This window comes from Perca flavescens, chromosome 17, assembly GCF_004354835.1.
Source record: "Perca flavescens isolate YP-PL-M2 chromosome 17, PFLA_1.0, whole genome shotgun sequence".
NCBI lineage: Eukaryota > Metazoa > Chordata > Actinopteri > Perciformes > Percidae > Perca > Perca flavescens.
In genome coordinates, this window is record NC_041347.1 from 9,851,400 (window position 1) to 9,872,270 (window position 20,871).

The 20,871-nt window shown below is 40.5% G+C and overlaps 1 protein-coding gene across 1 annotated transcript; it reads right to left on the reverse strand.

The window, feature by feature from the left end:
* Positions 1-2,461: 2,461 nt before the first annotated feature.
* Positions 2,462-20,432, reverse strand: vwc2 (von Willebrand factor C domain containing 2). The gene is made up of 3 exons (XM_028604328.1): positions 19,782-20,432; positions 18,246-18,375; positions 2,462-2,771 (listed from the first exon to the last, which is right to left on the reverse strand). Exons 1-3 carry the CDS (start codon positions 20,430-20,432, stop codon positions 2,620-2,622), a joined length of 933 nt encoding a protein of 310 aa, XP_028460129.1. The 3' UTR covers positions 2,462-2,619.
* Positions 20,433-20,871: the final 439 nt, after the last annotated feature.

Below are 20,871 nucleotides of genomic sequence, written 5' to 3' on the forward strand. Positions count from 1 at the left end.
AGACCTAAAAACTTTAAATTAAAAAAAATGGTGGGGGGTGCATCCCTATGAAAACACATACTTGCTGCAAACATGGACATATAAACAGCTCTGCACAGTACAATATTGTGAGAAAAAAAATTTCATCACTTACCATTATTAGGCTCCCAGCAGTCTCAAAGGAATTGTCTGCACACAGCTTGAAGTGTAGATACTGTAAACATGAATCCTAAAAAATGAACCCATACAAGTTTTCCCTTTAACTAAAAAGATGACTTCAAAATGTTTTTGAATAATTCTGCTTGAAGTTAAATATAGCCCCAGACTTTTCAGGTGACAACATTTCATAATCCTTTACCAAAAGCTTACTTTAATTTCAAATTACAGCGCTGGCTGATTGCTATAGATAAATAATGAATTTCATCACTTATTGTAATATGAGCACACATCTCATCACAGTGCAGGGATGTGCATTGTCCAGAACAGGGCAAAAACCTAATTACATAGTTAAAGCATTGGGGAGACCAGGCTAATCTCTTACGGGTTTCTCGAACAGATGTGTCCAATTAATGGCCTGTCTTTGAAGGAGTTTAGATGCGTACCACTCTGGGAATTTTATTTCAAGTAAAGGAGCCGGCATCTTTTCTGATGAGTAGACTTTATGGGCAGTCTTAATGACTGCTTTCTTCTATCCAATCATGCACAAAGCTGATCTTAAATAACTGCTGGAATGCGAACTGATCTAAAGCCAATTGTTAATGTTAATGACCTGCACAGAGCAGGCAGGGGTTACAGATAACATCACTGATCAGAGTCGTTACTTCACTGAGTAATTCACAGCAGGTTAACTGCTTGGGCAATTAGACATAAGGGAGTATTAGCTTGGAAAATGAAAGAATAGACACAACACAGCAGAAATTGAGGGGAGGCATGAAAATGAGCACTTTGTATTATTAGTGAGGACTAATCATATACTACTTGTATGCACAAGTCCTGTTTTCCTTGAATGAATGAGTTTGGTTTGAGAGGACCTTTACAGTTGTAGAAACAGAGGAGTGAAGGCTGGCCAGAAAACCTTAATAGATCTGTGCCACCTCTCCGCTACTGCTCTGTGAGAAGCCTGTCACGTAGCATGCACATGCATTTAGGCTTATTTACCTCGATCTTGCCGGCTGGCTGACAGGCACGTCTCACGGCTGGAGATGCAACATCGTTGTCTGGCAACCTCTTGATGAAAGAGTTTTGCCGAGTGACCTGCACATTGCAAAGGGTGACACAGAGAGTGCCGCGCTGCAGATGCAAAAGATGATATGAAAGAAAAAAAAAGACACACAACATCTGCATGCATTTATCACAGCCTGCTCTTCAGTTTTCATAACCCAAACTTAAATTGGTAGTCATCATTTTGGTCCGCTGGTCGATGAGCCCTCTGCTTTCATTACCCGTCATCCTTAAAGTGAAGATGAAGACAAGAAAAATATGCTGCAAGTCTTATGACTTTTCCATTTCTAAATTTTGTTAAAATATTGGCATCGTAGTGTCCAGTCTTTCTGTGATTAATAGAGATGGAAATCCAGAGGCAACTATTGAGATTGAGATTCCAACCTCTCTTGTTTATATTGTGATGTTTATAGCTATTGCAAATGAAACCGCAGCATTACTAAATAGCTTAACTCTTGACAACTCATTAAAAATGTAACTGTAGCTTTAACACACACTGTTCTTAGTATGGAGCTTAAAAATAAAAATAAATGCTTATATCTAAAGAGTGGATTTGTACATGTTTGTCACATTCAAAGGTTACCTGTGATATGTGAAACACAAAATTGGATGAAATTGGTTCGATCCATCTCAGTGTCATTTGTTGATTCAAGTGAAATTGCAAACATTTTATTCAGTTGGAAGTCTGCGAATGTGAAATACCATCCTCCCCACAGTGTTTACTAAGTAAGTACCATTTGACCATTTACAGAGAGCAGTCTGGCATTTATTTGAAACAAGAACACACGATACCAAGAGAAATACAAAAAAGCACTTTCAAATCAATACACATTTGAACATCCCAAAAAAAGATAAAAGAAATTAGGAAACAGTCAAGTCCTCTAGAATTTCCTTCTGTTTTTCCATTGTTTTTAACTCTGCACTTGATCGTCTTACACAGCAATTTTGTACCCATGATTCTTTAGTGGACTGCACATAGTCTAGCCTGCACTTTGGTGGTAGAGGGATGGGTGTCAGGATTTGTCAGGTGACATCGAATGACATTGAGGTTTTCATCTCCAAAGACAGCCGTGTGTGTTCTATACATTCTGTTTTTTGACCTCTGGTCCAATACATTGCTTAATAAAATACAGAGGCTATAAAAAATATGTGTTCACTAGTTCAGCATTAATTACTCCTTTATTTGTCTATATTCATAAATAATTCAATACTTAGATAAATAGATATTCTGTATGTCGATTATAAACTTTCATAAAAGCATTTTTTTTTTCCAGTAATACAGGAGTGACTATAAATGCTGAAATGCTCCAGGGCTTCTGTCCGACCCTGATGTCCGGTAGACTGGGTGAAAGGCCGAGAGTTTACATGCGGATTGGCGCTGGTGTTGTGTGCCAATGTCTCCTCTGACCGTGCCAGTCTTTAGCTCAGCTGGCACTCGTTCTTACTGCAGGTGGCCTGACGCTCAATCTGCCATGTGCCCTCCTCATATGTGCAGTAGCAGATTGTACACTCGTCAATCTTCACCTCTCGACCGGCTGGTATCACTGATGTGTCCACGTAGCAATTTGGCCCTATACAAGAAAAATGGGGAAATTATAAAGCAAAACCTAAAACAAGCCTTATAATATGTTTCAAAATGGTATCTCAAATTGGCCTTTATATATTATTAATACAATTATTTTGTGTTGTCAGCACCATGTCACATTATCGAGTGACTCTCAACGCTGAAATTGCAGGATTTACTTAGCTCCTGTAATTTAATATGCTGTGTGAACTGTTGCTCTGGTCAAACTAGGCAGTTTATTGTTGGTGTTGTTAGGCAAAGATTTTGTTTTAATCTTTCATCATCTTGTAAGTCAAATGGTCTGAGAGAAAACTACACTTCTGCATCTCCTCCTTGGCTCTGTTTTCAGGCTTTAGAAAATCTAGCCCGTAACAGGACACTTTGGCCAATCACAAGTGCTTTCAGAAAGAAAGCATTCCTATTGGCTGTTCTACAAATGCAGATGCCCATGCACATTCCTTCAGTGAAAGTTCTACTAACTGTAGCCAAGGGCTCAGGGCTGCAGCTAATTCAAGGCTAAACTATTAGATAAGAGACTTGATTGTCATCCATCTACAGTACAGTACGGACATTTGCTGTGAAAACTCTTGGGAGAGCTGGTGTGCTGGGGTTAGCCTTTAACCTAGCACGAATACCGGCTTGTTAGCCATGTTTGCATTTTCTCTCACACCACCTCCGGCATCTCCTTGTTCGGTTGACAACAGCCTGTTTTGAGGACCAGAGGCCGAAGACACGGCACCGCCTATTGCCGTCATCCGAACGAGGAGACGCCGGAGGCGGTGTGAGAGGAAATGTAAATGTGGTAGACGAGCCCGTATTTTAGCCTTCTGCTAACCATGGCCAAAGGCTCAGGGCTGCGGCTAATTCAAGTTCATGTTTTAGTAGCTAACTAGAGCCTTGAATCACAATATATCTCAATAATCCTCATAGACTTGCCGCTATAACAGCATCTGGATGAAACAAATGATTAGTACTCGTAACTGCTACAGTATGAAGCCGGTGCATGCTCGCGCTCGTGTGATTGGAGGGGCTGCACAGAGATAGAGGAAAGCGAGAGCTGCAGGAAGAAGTCTCATTTTACTTCAAATTCTGGCAAATTCTACCCCAGCTTTAAAGTGTTATTGTTCAAGTTCTGACTCGTGTACAGATACATAGACCACAAAATAAAAAGATACCTGTGTCATTGAGGTTGCACTCGCCTGTGTTATTTTTCTGCCACTACACCCACCAAGGACATGGTTCAATGTGTGAAATGAGGATTGACAACACAATTCAAAGTCACATTATTTTGTGCTGCTTGAAGAATCCCAATCAGTTTGAAATTCCAGACCCTCGAAGACACCTTGTCAGCTTGGACGCAGGTAAATTATGAAATGCAACAATCTGTAAGTTCTACGAATAGAAATTCTTGCTTGGCCTTTTGTCAATAAATCTGGTAAGTGACATTAATCAATAGGATAAATAGCCTATGAATCATTGCATTGACCCAGACTAACATATTGCTAAGATTTTATTTCACATCACAAGGCCTTGGGGACACATTTTCCTTTATGTGCACTTCATAACCTTAGCCCCAACCAACAAAATGAGTCTTAAAGTATATGAACAGATGTCAGTGCACAGATTGGAGGCAGCTAGTTAGTTGAGAGTAAATGAGACACCATAACATTTGAAAGATGAAAGAACATTCTTTCTCTTACAAATGAAAAGTTGTGTTTTTTTGGTTATTTTTTGCTAATAGCCTACTTGAGGCCTGTACTACGAAGCAGGATTTGGCGTTAACGAGCTAATTTAAGGTTCAAACCAGGATTTTCTGTACCACGACGGTGGATTAGTTGTTACCGGCTTCAATCGCCGTGGTTACTCATGCTGAACACCTAACCTGGTTGGGAGCAGGTTAAGTTGGAGATCAGAGATCAACCGGTGTAAAAGCACCGCCTACTGACCAATCAATACTCGATTGATATCAGTCCCTCCAGAAAAACATGATTATGCGATTGCATAATTCAATGCATAATCAGCCAAAGTCAGCATATTCATAAACATGCAAATATATAAATATGCCGCACTTTCACCGCATAAATTGCCGATTTCCGTGCAAAATATGCAGTGCTTGCATGATTTCATAATCCCCGCATTTTCGTTGCAAAAAAGTCACATATATCTTAGCAGAAAGTTGAAAAAATGTTGAGTTTACTTCACACAAGAGCAGCCATTTTCCCCTGTTGCCATGGGAACGTTATGAAGTGACGTAATTACGCGACGTGAACATCATCGAAAAGCAGGTGTTGGAGGTTGAATTCGACATGTACTTTGAGTCTCTTAAGTTGGTATCCAATAAGAAAGCTTTCTTAATATCTGATGTCTATTCAAATTTCTTTAAGTCATACTTACTATATTATTAACGATTTTTGAAAGTCTGTCTCTTTTGTATCTTTTATTTCCCTCAGTTTAGACTATTACTTTTATTTTTACTTTAATATTATATTATTTGTATACATTTTTGTATCTTATTTGTTTACTTATTGCAATGACTGAATATCTGTAAACTATTTTTGGACATTAAGTTTAAAAAAAGCAGGGTGTTGGGGGAATCACTTTTTCTTCTCTTTTTCATCAAACCGCAAGTTCCCGCATTTTTTGCAAGTTCCCGCAATGTCATCGCATAAAATTGTATAAATATCCCGCATATTCCATCGCATTTTTTAAGAAAACGTGCCGCATAATCAAGGATTTTTGCCCGCAACAATCACAAAAAAACTCTTTTCTGGAAGGACTGACTATGTACTAGAATTGCTGTATCTCAGTTAGCTTGTTAGCCTAAAGACTTACCAAATAGCCTTAGCTGCATTTACCAACATGAATGGCTGGTTTTTTTTTATGTGACCAGGGGGTTGTTCTCTGCATCCTAATTTTGCCAAATGTGTTTGCTCAACAAATGTGGTTATTTGGCTCTGGTTATTACCATTATACAGAGCACAGAGCACAGAGCCCTCTTCATGCTAATTGTTGTTGCCTTAGTTCCACTGTGCATTTTGTAGTTTCCAAAGAGCTGAATTATGTTGCTAGTGCTATTCTAAGCTAAATTATCCTACTGCTCCTGCTAATAAAATAGCCTAATACAGCCTACCACATTTTTTCAACAAAAAATATTTCATATACTTGTATTGTATATTTTGTAATAATTAAATGACAAGGTTTTAATAACGTTTCTGTTTTAGTGAAAGACCCAAGCTGAAGTAGGTCAATGCTCTGACAAAGTGCTTAAATTTTAATAAATAGTAGATAGTCATTTATATGAGCATATGTATACCAGATATAAGAGGATTATGAGCAGAATTACCCAGCCACATATTTCAGCTTTCCACAAAGAAAACCCTCTATGAGAAAATACATTGTGGAACGTAGGCCAATGGGAAACAAGCTAGTTCGAAAGTAGGACAGGACTTTTTGTTTTAACGCTACTTTTAGATGCCATGTCTGTTGCAATGGCCACATTCCCATATGGAGTTCAGTGCTGTTAGTCATCTTATTTTGTTTCTTTATCATAACTTTTATGACATCCTCCTTCTTTGACTGCAGGCAGTCAAAGAAGAGAAAAAACACAAGAGACCAAATGGGCTGCCCTTCATTTCATTTCTCTCAGTGGAAAATGGGCTCTCTTGTCTGAGTTTTCATTGATTGCTTCCCAAAATAGTGTTATAAGAGGCACAGAAAAAATACACAGGCATCAAGATTTCTGACATGATTTCATTTAGAGTGAAACCAATGCTGATCACATTTAACATGGGTCCCTTTAAAGGTGGAATTAGCAGTTTGTGACATTTTCACCTCCAATCTGCCATGAATCATCAATTGGCTTTGTATCCGCTTGTCAAAATAGCTGCGTGACCACTCATGATTTATGTATGGGAGCATTTTCATTCTGGAAGACCAAGCACCCTTCAGGAAACAAAAGCATCCTGAGATTACGATGATTACGCTGAATTCTTAAGGACCCCATTCACATTGATTATCTCTTCCACTGTCTTCTTCTGGGATTCAGACATTTAACCCAAGTCTTTTTTTTTTTTATTCAGACTCAAATTTAATTCCCTTATAATGCGCACATGAGAGGTATTCAATGGTATTTGTTCCACACTCCTTAAATTGGCTACACCACAAGTAAAGCAGAAATCTTGCTGAAGGCAGCCTTCCTCCATAACTTCAAGGTTGGAATGCAGAGTGGGAATTGTGCATAAAAAAACAAATCAAGCACTGTTACACAGTGCTTTAATATAGTTCTGAAGTGCACCCCAAGGGACTGTTCTTTTTTTATTATTTTGAAGGAAATTGGATCTCACTAATGGAAATTTTGAAGTTGAAGGTAGTAGTTCTTTGCACAGAGACATGCAAAGAAATCAACTACCACTGGAGCCTGGCTTATTTTGTGGCTTCCTTCTGTCACAATCCCAAACATAGAGGTCCTTGCATTATCTACAGCAGAGATCTTCAACAGGAGGTCCGTGACCCATGGAGGGTCCTCAGAGTTAGTGCAAGGGGGGGGGCGCCAAATTATGTTAAAAAGATAATTTTTGAAAGATAATTTTTTTCAACAATTAAAATGTCTGAAAATATACATTAACATTAATCCAAGATAGTAACAGCAAAGATGAATTGGCCTAATGGTGAAAAAACAAAACATTTAATTTACATATTAAAGATAAGCTTAGGCAACTATGGGCAAGGTGGCCACTATGGCAGCCATAGAGTTAAGTTAAAGGATTCACTGTTCCACATGTATGTCTAACATAAAAACATGATGTATAAATAATATATTAATATCCATTTATTTAAATCCATCCGAAACAGTTTAATATGCAACTCAATTTTATACAGTATATGTGACAGGGGGTGCCTTTAGCTAAGGGGTCCTTGGCCTAAAAAACGTTAAAGACCCCTGATCTACAGCATTACCTTCTTTGGTACTATGCGTAATGGGAAGACTTTTGTCTCATAAGGGTGCCTCTGTCCTCAACCAGTGGCTGGAAAAAAGATCTCATAAATCATCCATTATCTCTCATGCCGCACTGCAAAATATAAACACTGCGAAATTGCTTCCACAACAGCATGTATAGCATAACAATGGCTATTTCCCTTAGACTAACAAGGTCTTGAGCCACTCTGTTGTATAATTAAGATGCTGATAAATGGGGAGTCTTTCAGCTGCAGCCACTGCATTTCATTGGACAGCAGCACCCAGAATGAGCGTGTTGGCACATCAATCAATGTGAATAGTTTGCAGAGGCCTGTCAAAATGTCAACCCAAACACATTTATAAGTCTTCAGATGAACAAGCACACACCCAATCTGAATAACAACTGTGGCCCAGGCTGCTGTCGCTACTGATTCATCATCATTAGCGACATTTAGAACACAATGTCTCAAATAAAAGACGCACATGTCAAGGATATGCTATTTGAGAAAAAATGCGAAAAATAATAATGCACTTTACAAAATAAATCAAAAATACTTCCTCCTAGAGCTGGGATTAAAGCACAGCCTGTCAGCCAGTCACTCACAGTAGCATGACACTCATTTGTGTTAATTAATGCATGAATTTGGCGCCCCTGTGCTTACTCATTGCTGTCACCCTATTAATCTGCCATTCATATAACACCCACCTTTTTGCCATTGCTTCATTAATATAATACATCCCTGTCTCTCCATCACTATCTGTCTTTCTGTGCTTTTCTGTGGCAAAAAAGAGATTTTTATAGGCACATCAGGCTTCAGAGCTTTTCAACAAGAGGCAGAGACAAATGGACTGTGCATGTTCACGAACAGTTGGACCCAAACTGTCGCTACAGCGTGTAAGAAGTTGGCATGGGCAGCGTGTGAAAAACATGGCCATTAGCACCTGTGGCTATTGGCTCTGTAGCAGTGCCAGATAATGGACGGGGAAACGAGGACACATCCCGACATTCTCAAATGTTAAAAAACCTTCAGAGCTCCATTATAAGGTAATGGAAAGAGAAGACTAGCAGAAATCACTCATGTTAATGCATTTCTTGAGTACATTTGCATTATAAATGCAAAATAAAAGAATGCCCTTGCTTTGTAAAGACAGGAAATGGGAGAACTTTGCAAAGAGAGACTGATTTAACAACAATATAAATAATTTCTATCAGAGATTCTGTGTGAAAACGGGTTCAGACGTTCAAATATAAACCACCTCACATTAAAGACAGTGAAAGTGAGTTTTTAAGGTCCACCTCATGTGAATGTTTATTTGCATGGCTCCAGTGACTGCGCCCACTGATCATCTTTGTGGCTGAGCAACACAGCTGCACACAAGTAGCATGATTGTCACGATCGATGTCCTTCACAGGGACGGAGCCGCAAACGCTCTCCAGCCATCACAGCGGTGTCCAGGTGACAGATCTACTTAACAGTATAACTACATTTAAAGCTTTGACGTCAATCTGGAATATCTCCATTTCTGTATTTGTGAAAAATGTATTTGGAAGTCACATTAACAATGACTTATTATTCAGAAGAAAATTAACACCGAAACTAGCAGAGCAAAGCTGAAAACCTCTCAGTGAACCCAGCAGTCCTGTAATTGTTAAGACATAATGTGACTATTACCTTCATTATAGTGACCTTTCTCTATTGCAATCATAACTCTGAAGTCCAGTTTGGAAAATTACCTTCAGATAATAAAATGTAGCTGTGTGATGAAATAATAAAACCAAAAGGTGAAAAATGAAAAACCTTTTGTGAATCCATTAAATGATGCAAAAAGTCCTACTTTCCCACTCCAGTTTATCTAAAAGGCTTTTAGTTATCATTCCTGATTAAATCATGGCCAACAGTCATTGTGTAAAATGTTAAAACACACACCTCAATTCATTACAGGTCATCATTATGTTTGTTGTATACTGAAGTAACGCATTTTAAAAAGAAGCAATAATTGTACTATTAATTGAACTGTTCGCTTAACTCTCTCTTTATTTGGTTCAGGGAAGTTTACACGGCAGCAATTTGCATTGAACACGTATACATTTGCCAAACTCATCAGGTATTCCTCATCCTCAAATTCTTCTTTTTTCTTGAAAATGCAAACATTGAAGCATTGTCTTAGAACAACAACATTTTTATTATGTTTTGTGTTTATAATACCCTATAGGACACAAACAATGCTGCACTTTTACAGTCTCTGCAGTATTCTATGGATCATCAGCGGAAGAGCATGCAGACTTTTTGCCATCATATGTAACCATCATATGCGCATAAAAGACTCAATTACAGTTTTTTTTTTTTTAAAGTAATCAGCTGGAAGCAATAAAGTCAGCTGGAGACGGACAGAGTTTTAGCATTAACATTAGCTTGTGCTAGCTGGATACATTTTTAAAAAGATCTGCAAACGACATTTGTCATACTAGCCAACATGAAAACGAAGATTGATTGTTTCAAACTGACTGGGAATTTGATAGTAAATTTGCCACTGTTATCATTGTAAACTATGTATGTGCCACGTGTAATCGGAAAGTTTGACAGCCGTAGCAGTAACAGTAACAAGGGGAAGCAGGGTTTAGCGAACAGTCAATTAAAAAAGGAGCATTTTCCACTTCAACATATGTCATAAGACATATTGGACTCCCCAGAAGAGATACGTCTCTAAAGTCATTCCCACTCCCTACTGCACGTTCTGTCAACCTGAACAAACTAGAACTTTCCTGTACATGGTCTGGGAGTGTGAACAGGTGCATGAGTTCTGGAATAAAACAACATCAATAATATCTGATGTGATAGGATGTTGAATTCCTACTGACCCCATTGTTTTGTTACTTAATGCCGACTCTAAATTACACCTGCTTGGGAGACAGAAGAAAGTTTGGCTAGCCGGCTCGACAGCAACCAAGATGATAGATAAAATGATAGCTCAATGCCCCCCCCCCACCTTGCTTTGTATAAAACGGTGGTTGACGTATTTTCTAGACATAATCATGCTTGAGCTCTCTACAGCAAGCATTAACAAAGCCAAATCATCAACTATAGACCTGTGGAAAAGCGCAGCAGCACAAATATCAGACCTAATGACATCAGCGCCACAAGAATTAGAGAAGAGTGACTAGGCAAGGTGTGATTTCTTTTTTTTCTTCTTTTTTTTCCCTCAAGGCCGCAGAGGTCTGGGGATGGGAGAGGGTTTTTGTTCTTGTTCAATTGTATTTGTCTGTTCAGTATGTTAAAAATTTAAAAAAACAATAAAAAATGGATCTAAAAAAAAAAAGGAGCATTCACTTTTGCATTTATTGACTCGCTACACTATTCCTTTTCCGTGTCAAGATGAGATGGAGGCTGCTTCAAATTGACAAACCACACTATTTCACATCCACATAAACAACTTTCCTTTCAGTCATGTTTTTTTTGTATTTTATATTGGTATTCCTTTAAAAAAAAATATGCCACATCTTTAAAGACCCTCTATGAATCACGCCTCTTTTAATTAAAATGAGTCTCCATCTCTCTTGGCAACCAGGCTACCATGTCTCGTGTTGCTCTATTTGAAGTGATTTTGGCTCAGGTTCAGGCTGTTTATCACCCCCCCCCTCAGATTAGTGTTGACCCTAATGTCTAAGTCTTGAAGAGCACCACTTGTTCCCTCACACGTTGCCAAGGCAATACCCTGCAAGAGCAAAGGACAAGAAGGGAGGGAGCCACGGCCGAGGTGCTGAGGAGAGAGGCTTCTCCTGCATAGATTTTTTTTCCCCTAAGCATTCTTCAAAAGCAGACACTGCAAGAAGGACAACGCTTGGCTTAGAATTTACAACAAACACTTATCACGCCTATATTGTAGAAATAAAAAAACAGAACACTATATATTGTAGAAACAAAACATAATACTTCAAGCAGGAATGAAAACACTGACGTATAGAGAGCATGTTTTCCCTCTTTGACTTGTAATGACTAGATGTTCTTTGCATTAATCAATATTGTTTAATCAAACTTTATGGTGGTGAGCGAGACAGAAACTTTAGAGGATATGAAACCATTTAATTGCAATGTGTTCCAGTGCTTTGAGATAATGAGTAAAAAATGATGAGAACCTGCCTCCATTCACAGCTGTTCTTTGATATTCATGAACAACTGTCTGGGGTGGATGCTAGCGATACTTTCATCTTCCTCGCCTGGCTGTTCCCCAAGTGTCTCCTCACATACAGGCTGAATGGCACATCTGAGACAAGGTGCGCTGCCATAAGCATTGATTTTGCATGCCTGAAAAGGCCAAGATAATGCGTTTACATATTTAGTGAGCTTATCAAACATTGAAATACTTCATTGTGATTTATATCAATAGTTATGAAACTGGTAAACAGGATGTTAGCTGTGTAATAAGGGTAAAAGGCAGCATGACTTGTTGAATGAGAAATCAGAGTTATTTTCTCTTTACAGATCTGATGTCTCAATCTTTCACCTCGTTTGTTCCATTTTCTGCACTTTTTTAACATATTTTTTTAATGCTCAGTCTTTAACTCTACGACACAGTTTACTTTTCCTTTTCGGTGACGTTACACATCTGGATGACTATTTAATTCTTTCCCATTAATGAGCTGAGCTTTGATCTGACACTTCGGATGCATCAGGGTTCCTGGGAGGTCTTAACGTCTGTCTGCACTTCAAACAACATCTGCAGACAAGACCAACAACACCAACCTGAACGGGAACTCTCTGACGACCTCCAATAACCTTATTTTACATCATCAATATTTCATCATGGAGCTACCACTGCGGCGCTGTCTCGTATTGAGCGCTGCATGATCAACGGTGGCGAGATGGGAGCTGACAATCAATGATCCTCATCATTTAAATCAAGGCGTCTGTAATACCTGGCAAAGAGGCGTCATGAATAAAAGACAACGTGAAATCTAATGTGTAAGCGTTAAGAGCTGAAGGAAGAATCAGTGCTGTCATTTTAGAGTGATGTCTCATTTAATTTAGTTTCCGTCCGATTCATGTATCATCCAATTATTTAATAAGGTATCTGCCTTTGTAGTTCATTTTTTAACATGTTATTTATTATGTTTACTATAAGTTGTCAAGTCTAGCGTGAAATGAACTGCAAATGCAAATGTACACGTGACAATTGAGTCTTCAGAGCGACATGTTATTGTTATTATTATTATAGACCTCCATTTACTCCAGTGGAAGGTGACCAGCATTGTGCAAAGTCTGACACTTACAAATTTGTTTGGTGATTGCGGAGAGTGTTTACACTTCCTGTTTACATGGTGACAACCACATCAGCCCTGTTCAACAAATCATAGCCAGATATATTCCCTGCCCAGTACAAGGTTGTTGAACACATTCTGCCACAACGAGACTCAACTCTGCCTAATTAACAGCTCTGAAATTCACAGCTATCCTGAATATGTGAAAACACCAGCAGGAGCGAATAAATGAGAAAGTTAGTCTAAATGATTGGCACAAACTGTAAAAATATACTTATTTTTAACATACAATTCTCACCTGCTGCTGCTTTAAACACACTGTAACCTGACTGCTGCACAAATAAGGCCTGAATGCTGCCAACGGCTATTTTTGAATCTTCATAAATATCACTGTGTTCTTGTAAATTTACTCTAAAAGTGTGTGGGACCAAGCTGACAGAGGCTGCATGACGATGTAAGAACAGAATTCAAAATTTAGCAAAGTGCCATACAGGTGTATGGGTGATGGAAAATGACCAGGTTAAAGGGGTGCAAAAAAATACCAAAGAGTGGTCTAACTCAAAGCAGCAGAGATAGATTCTGACCATATAGAGTGCTGCAAGAGTCCTAAAACCCAGAAATTTAGATTTTTGCATGGTTGTCTCAAAGTCAATAGTTGTTTTTTTTTGAATGAGCTGCCTGAAATAAGGTCTGTGGTTAACACAAGCTTAAGAGATATTTCCATTTTGCTCTACGACATTAAATACATCAGTAAATACCTGGTCTTGCATTGCCAGACCTGGCCGTGCAGGGAGCTGTCCGTGGTGCTGAATGACACTGTTTAGCATCATGTTAGTCTCGCATTGCCAGACCTTCCTCAGTGCAGTTAACTAGAGCAGTTAACCATAGTCCTCATAAATCCACTGGAGTTTAAAATGCCAACACAAAGACTGTGAAGCTGAAGGTGACGGACATCCGGCCAAAAAGAGGGACATCCAGCGGAATTTCTGGCGGCCCCTGAACAATCCCGGAAGTGTAATGTTGTTGATATAGACTAGTAAATACCCCACTAGTGAATTTTGAAGCTTGCACGTGTCTCTTAAAAGGCAAGTGACTAAATGCAACTTCAAACTTTCCTGGTTGAATCAACAGTACAAATGAGGAACAGCTGCATTAGAGAAATCTGGTTCTTTGATACAAAATCAAAGGTAAAGCCTGTTTAAATAAACAATTAGAAGAAGAAGTTAAGTACAACTCCCAGGGTGTATTTCTGCAAGAAATATACAATCTGGAACTTAAATTAATTTACTTTCTGGGCTCATTTTGAAATTAATTCAGCAACTATGGTGCTGTGGTTTGTAAACAAATTCAACGACAAAGCCTCTGACTGGCTTTTTCTCCACAGCAACAAGGTTCTGTCAAGGTTCATGGGTATTGTAGTCTTTAGAGCGGTCCACCATGCCAAACTGGCAAACCAAACAATTTCTCAGAAACATAGGTGAAATGATTTAAACATTAACATATAGGGCCCTATCTTGCACCCAGCCCAATTGCCTTTGTACACCGACGCATGTATCATTCCTATTTTGCACCCGACGCACAGCGGACTTTTCCCTCCACAGACGCACGTCGGTAAATTAGGGAATGTATTTGCGCTCCCGGGGGCGGTTCAGCGAAAAGAGGAGGCGTGTTCCGGCGCAAACGTTAATGGTGCTATTTTGCAGTTTCAGAAAACAATTCCGTCACTGACCAGAAAAAGCATGGTCTAAAGTCAGTGGAGCTAGTCTAAAGTCAGTAGCGCGTTATTCAGATGCTATTTTAGGGGTTCATGCTTGGCCATACTGTAGCGGGTTGCGTGTGCACAATGCGCATACACTTCTCTCATCTAAACGGACGCAGCAGTTTCCAATTTTTGCAAACCATACATAATTACAAGGAAAAATATTACTGAAAATGCGCTTCAGGTGTTTGGATCGGTCAGGAGGCACTTTACAGTACAGTCCTTAAAAAGTCGCAGCATTCTTTGTGGCTTGTTGTGATTTACACAACATTTCCATGAATCATGGATGTGTTGATGACATAAATGAGGAAATATTAGAGGACTTAAGGAGACGTGATGTTGAACAACGGCGGGATCTGGTCCGGGAGTAATGCGCGATGTGCTCCTGGTGGAGCGGGTGGACGGAGATGGAGTGGGGGGAGGAGGAAGGGGCACAACAGTGGTGCGTTTGGAGGCCCACGCTCCATGGCTGCAGCAATCCTCTCCAGCAACATCGCCACCCGGTCAAGACATTTATTACTTTGCCGCATCCCGGACAGCTCCACTGGCGTGCGCCAGGCAAATCCGCCGTTATAATAGCAATCCGCCATGGAACAAGCGCGCCTGCTCTTAAAGGGAATGTGAGATGACGCTCTGATTGGTTTATTGCACGTTACGCCCAAACCACACCTAGCTACTTCAGACCAAACCATTTTAGATTTGCGTCGGGCGCAAGAGTCATTTATCCTGCCGGTATAATAGCAACAGCGCTCGAGATCCGCCCACAAAGCTACTTGCGTTTTGCGTTTCATACTTGCGTTTCAGATCGTTAAAATAGGGCCCATAGCATTGTTAACTCATTCCTGAGACTCCTGTGTTGGTTGAGCAACATTGAGGGATTCTATGTATGTATGTGTTTATTTATTTTTCTCATTATGTATTAAGTGCCCATTTTAATTTTATATATACATATCTTAATTTTTGTTTTTTTTTATTGCTATTTATCTTTTACTTTATGAAAGATTTGCGTTGTTCCCTGGATAAAAATGTTTATCTGTGTATATGATGGCGAATTGTTCAGAAAATGTATAACATGTTTGTAAAGTTTTGCAAATAAAAAAAAAGAAAAAGAAAAAGAGCAACATTGAGGGTACCATTAAAAGAAACATTTTAAATGAGAACTTATGGTGGGGTTTTACTTCCAGAAACAGCTGTTACGCCTACTTCACAACTGTATTAAACACTTCTCTGCCTGGTTACAGCCCACATAGTCTATATTCACGACGTTCCACTTCCGGGACTGCTTGGGTGCTGCAGGAAATTCCGACCGGATGCATGTCTTTTCGCCAATGTCCGTTTTCTTCCGCTTTCTTTGTGTTGGAATTCTAAACTCCGGTGGATTTCTGAGGACTATGGTTAACTGCTCCTCCAATCTCCGCAGGGTAAATTGAGACAGCTAGCTAGACTATCTGTCCAATCTGAGTTTCCTCTCGCACGACTAACACAACCTTTGAATGTACACGTTCCACCAAAACAAGTTCCTTCCCAAAGCTACTTTGCAGCGGATCCATGCAGTGCTTTGAGCCGCCCATGACGATTGTGATTGGTTTAAAGAAATGCCAATAAGCCAGAGCACGATCTTTTCCCATCCTGGAATGCTGTTTGGACTAGCCAGACCCTCTTTTGCAGCACCTTGGAGGATGGTCTGGCAAAGCGAGACTACAGCCCACATATTTCAAACTCCACAACCCCAATTTAGTGCAGGTTTAGAAAGCTCCTCCAAAGACATTATACAGCTGTTGGTGTTTTCACAGGCTGAGTAGTACTCCTCATGATGAGTCAACTGTTTTCAATGTGTAAAATCGGTGTAGTGCCTTGGCGTCTCAAACACAGTGAGCTCTGTTTATTGAATGGTAATGTGTGGTAATCTTATGGTAATAGGGACTGATGCCGTCTTAAAAGTGAAAATCCTCAACGGTTGAATGAGCCCTTGGATTTGGTGGGACTTTTGATTACACTCTCTTCAGTCTGCCACATCTATGCACATAGAGTATGGTACTGTGTCTACATCTGTCTCCTAGACACAGTGCCTGCGGATGTAACCCAGCAAATCCACTGAGCATTTCACAGGGGAAAGCATGGAGCGCTGCCCAAACTCTGCACAAAGCACTTTCAGCATGATCAATATGTGCATATCTAAAAAGTTGGTGAGCAGCAAAAAAAAAATTGGGAACAAAGGACCAACATGTACTGTATTCCCCAAGATTACAACAGGCAAATATTAATAGAGTGAGTAACGCTCCATGACTACCAATGTTTTCAACTTGTCTCTGGAGGTTGTTAGACAGACTTTTAATTTGAGTGGGATAACTTTTGATTGATAACTACTCACGGAAAGTCATTACATGTCTATAATGTTTTATGACTCTAAAATGATAGATGAATAATGCTCATGGGATATTCTGGATGTAATTAAAAATGAACTAAGTAGATGGTAGTCATATCCTGTGTTTTTTCCTGAATAGATATAGGCCTACAGTCTCTTTTTTTACTAGCACAATGGTACACACCATGTGTGTCTTACAATGATGGGTCCAAATATTCATCGTGGACATATCTGTATGCAGTAAGTGAAAGATGCATATAGATTTTATTTAATTTTATTTATGTTTTGTTTTATCTTGTTTCATTTTTATTTATCTCTCAATCACTTTCTTTCTTTCTTGAGCTGTTGTAACAAGTGCTCAAGCAGTAATGTCATAAAGTGGCTCATACAGATGAAGCCTTTTTTTGTGGAGCATACTGTATAACGTGTCACTATCACAGGGATTTTGTCTTCATGCAGATTGCTTGCTCTTGTTTATAGCATACAGCCTGCGCCACATTAAGATTCCAAGTCAGAGATACATATCGCAAGTCATCATTCTTTTTGCTGAAGGAAGCAATGTTGCTGACGTTGCCATGTTGCATTAGAGTCACACACCAAGAAAACAAGGGGACATAATCTAGGACATGCTGTCTGGAATCATCCGAAACAACTTCAGATAATCGACTCTGAGCTGCTGAATTCCTCCTTCTCCGACAGGCCAAAGCATTTCAAACCAACAAGATCATAAACCTACAACCCCTAGCAGAAGAAATACAAGCGGACCTCAATTCTCTGTAGCAGACGCTAACGTAGGCAGCCTCTAACTACAAGAAATTAAGACTGAAAATGTCACATAAGCACGTTCATTAACCTCATTTTTTTGGTATGACTTCACTGAAATAGATCAAATTAATTCAAATCTCTGATATGGCAAGAGACTGCGAACACTGCAGTGTAGCATGCTGCATGCTTTGCATCAGCAAAATGACCATCGTGCTAGCTTGCCCTCATAACTCCTGTTGAGGTCCCCTTGAGCAAAAACATTTGACACTAGTCTGTTCTGAGTTGAGCTGCTCTGCAGCCACCACTAGCAGACTGGTTGTACTTGAATAAAGTATTTTAGTAGTAGTTTTATTTTTCAAAGAAATTGTCTCTGCTCACCAGTCTTGCAGATGGGACAGCACTGATCGGGCTCGTACTCCGGATCCACACAATCAGTCTGAGGGCAGGCTGCCACAGAGCACAACACCTCCCCACTTGGCTCACATCGGCACTTCTCACATGGAGACACCTGGATAGCAGAGAAGAAATAGTAATTAACACCCTTATACACCTTTCACACACAGATACAGACACACACAGAAAACAAAGAGTCTTCTCCTCTTGATTCATTTCTTGTTATCTATGTGTCTGGCTCTTTGTTTGTCTCAGTGTCTGTCTCTCTTTTTACACTGCTCTGTGTGTCTCTCTCTCTCTCTCTGTCTTTTATACACATACACACACACACACACACACACACACACACACACACAAAATACTCCTGCCTGTCTGGCTTGTTTAATACAATGTGCATTCAACGTCACAACACATTCTATAGGGAAGTCGCATCCTTCTAACCTTCATTGCCAATGAATGCTTCGTTTGAGAGAGAGCCCAGTCGAGAATTGAACTTCCCTATCCAATCAGAGGATATGGAAAAATCAATAGCAATGGGAAACAAAAGAAAGATGCTTCCTATTTTCTTGGTGGGTGAACAGAGACATTAGAAATGATGGGTTATCCAAACATTCCTGTATGGAAATAAAACAAATGTGGGACAAAAGCCGGGACTGATAGTTTGAATTAGATTTTACTGCAAAAGGCTTCATACACCTTTAATCTCAACGAGCGAGCAGAGGTTAATTCCACCAGCGCTGCTGTAGATTGCCGAAGCTTGCGCCTCCGCATGGCACTCGACTGTGTAAAATGGAGCGAGGCAGCACTTAGTACAATGCCCAAGAACTTAGCAATCAAGCATAAAAAGAAACCTGCCTGTTGCTTAGTTTCAAAGTACCCTCCCACCCCCCACCACACAGCGCAAAGCCTGACGTATATTTCTTGAGAAAGTAGAGCTTCCTGACATTGAAACTTGACATTGAGCTGTCGCTAACACAGTGAGTTAGAGGAGGAACATCCCATATTAGCCTTAACCTCCTGCTGAGACACTCGCCAAGGTAACGAGAAGCATTAGGCGCAGGTACATGTAGACATAACCAAGATTGCGGTGCAATCCTGAGTCAAGCCTTTTTAAAGAGGTGTCAGAAGACGAAACATGAAAGATCACGTTGATGTATCTCTGTGGCTCTTCACAAACACCCACATGCAGCAGCGTGCTCTGCAGAGTTGTAACATTACTATAACTGAAACTCTGTCATGTGTATCAACAAACTGAATATGGAAACACTCTGCTGAAGCAGGCATTGCTAAAGTCAGCCTCCGGTAATATTCAGGCGTTGTGTGAGGAAAAAAAAAAGACAAGTGCTGACCTTTGCCATTATAAATCTGCCTGCCTGCTCGCTTGCATGCTGTGAGGCAAGGTAAGTTTAGTTTCGGTGTAGTGCCTGTGATGAACTCCATTGAACAGCCAGCAGTGTTCTGTCAGCACTTCTTTCAAGTTTAAGCATGTCAAAAATGAGTGAATGCAGCTAATGAGCTCACCTTAAACTCTTCTAGCGAGGCGTAGATCTTGCCCCGGAACTCGCAGTAGTTCTTTTTCTCCTTGCACATCGGGCAGCATTGGCTAGTGTCCACTTTAATGCAGCGAGGGTGAACTTTGGGACATTCTGGCTTGGTGCACAGAGGGCCCTCGTCTGTGCAGAGGCAAGGGCACGTCGAAGGGCCCGGGGTGAACTGGTCACCGATGGCGAACACAAAGCCGCTCTCATCCATGCAGCCTTTCCCCCTGTAGTCTGGGTAGGCGTACTCGTCGATGGCGTCCAGGGAGAGCGTGACGTCACTGGTGGGGCCCTCGTCTATTTGATTCAGGCTGTCCTTTTCAGTCCACAGCTCCTGAGGCTTCCCGCCTTTAGATCCTCGTGTCTGGGAGCTGAGGTACGGTCTGGCGCGGCTCGAAGCATTCCTGTTGGAGCCCAAATCATTGATTTCCTCCGGCCGCTGATGAGCGCCGTATCTCGGCGGCTCCTCAGGGGCCTGCTCGTCCTGATGTCCGTCCTCCCTGGCTTGGGTCAACACTCTTTCCAGACGTTCTCGGCTCGCTGGTAAGGTTGCTATAGGATTACACTGAGCACCACTCATCAGAAACCCAAGAACAAAGAGAACTTCTGCTGTCATGGCAACGGAGTGCAGCATCTCTCCCCACCACCAGCGAGGTGGGAAAACACCTTGGATCACATAACACACTTCAAATCTCAGGTGTGAGCCAGTCCATCTGGAAAGAGAAAATTAAAATGGGGTTATGCGCTCAGTATTTTGTCAATTTTTTATCTCAGGTGGGGGGATTGTTTCATTTAGCCTCTAGAGCAGTGCAGGGAATTCAGCCAAGTTTGGAGCACTGCTCCATCATGTCAAGCAAGCTTCCCGCTGAGTGTGACGCAAGCCTGTGAATTGGATCATCAGGAAAGAGAGTATTCATAGGGCTGTGTTAGGAAATCAATACTGCTTCATACTGTAACACTTCCCTGCATCAATCACTCCCAGCAGTGACGAGTAAACGGAAAATGGCCAAAAAAAGGACCTGAATCTAACACTCTTAAGCTCCTGCTCTTCCTATGGAACAAAGAATCAGGAT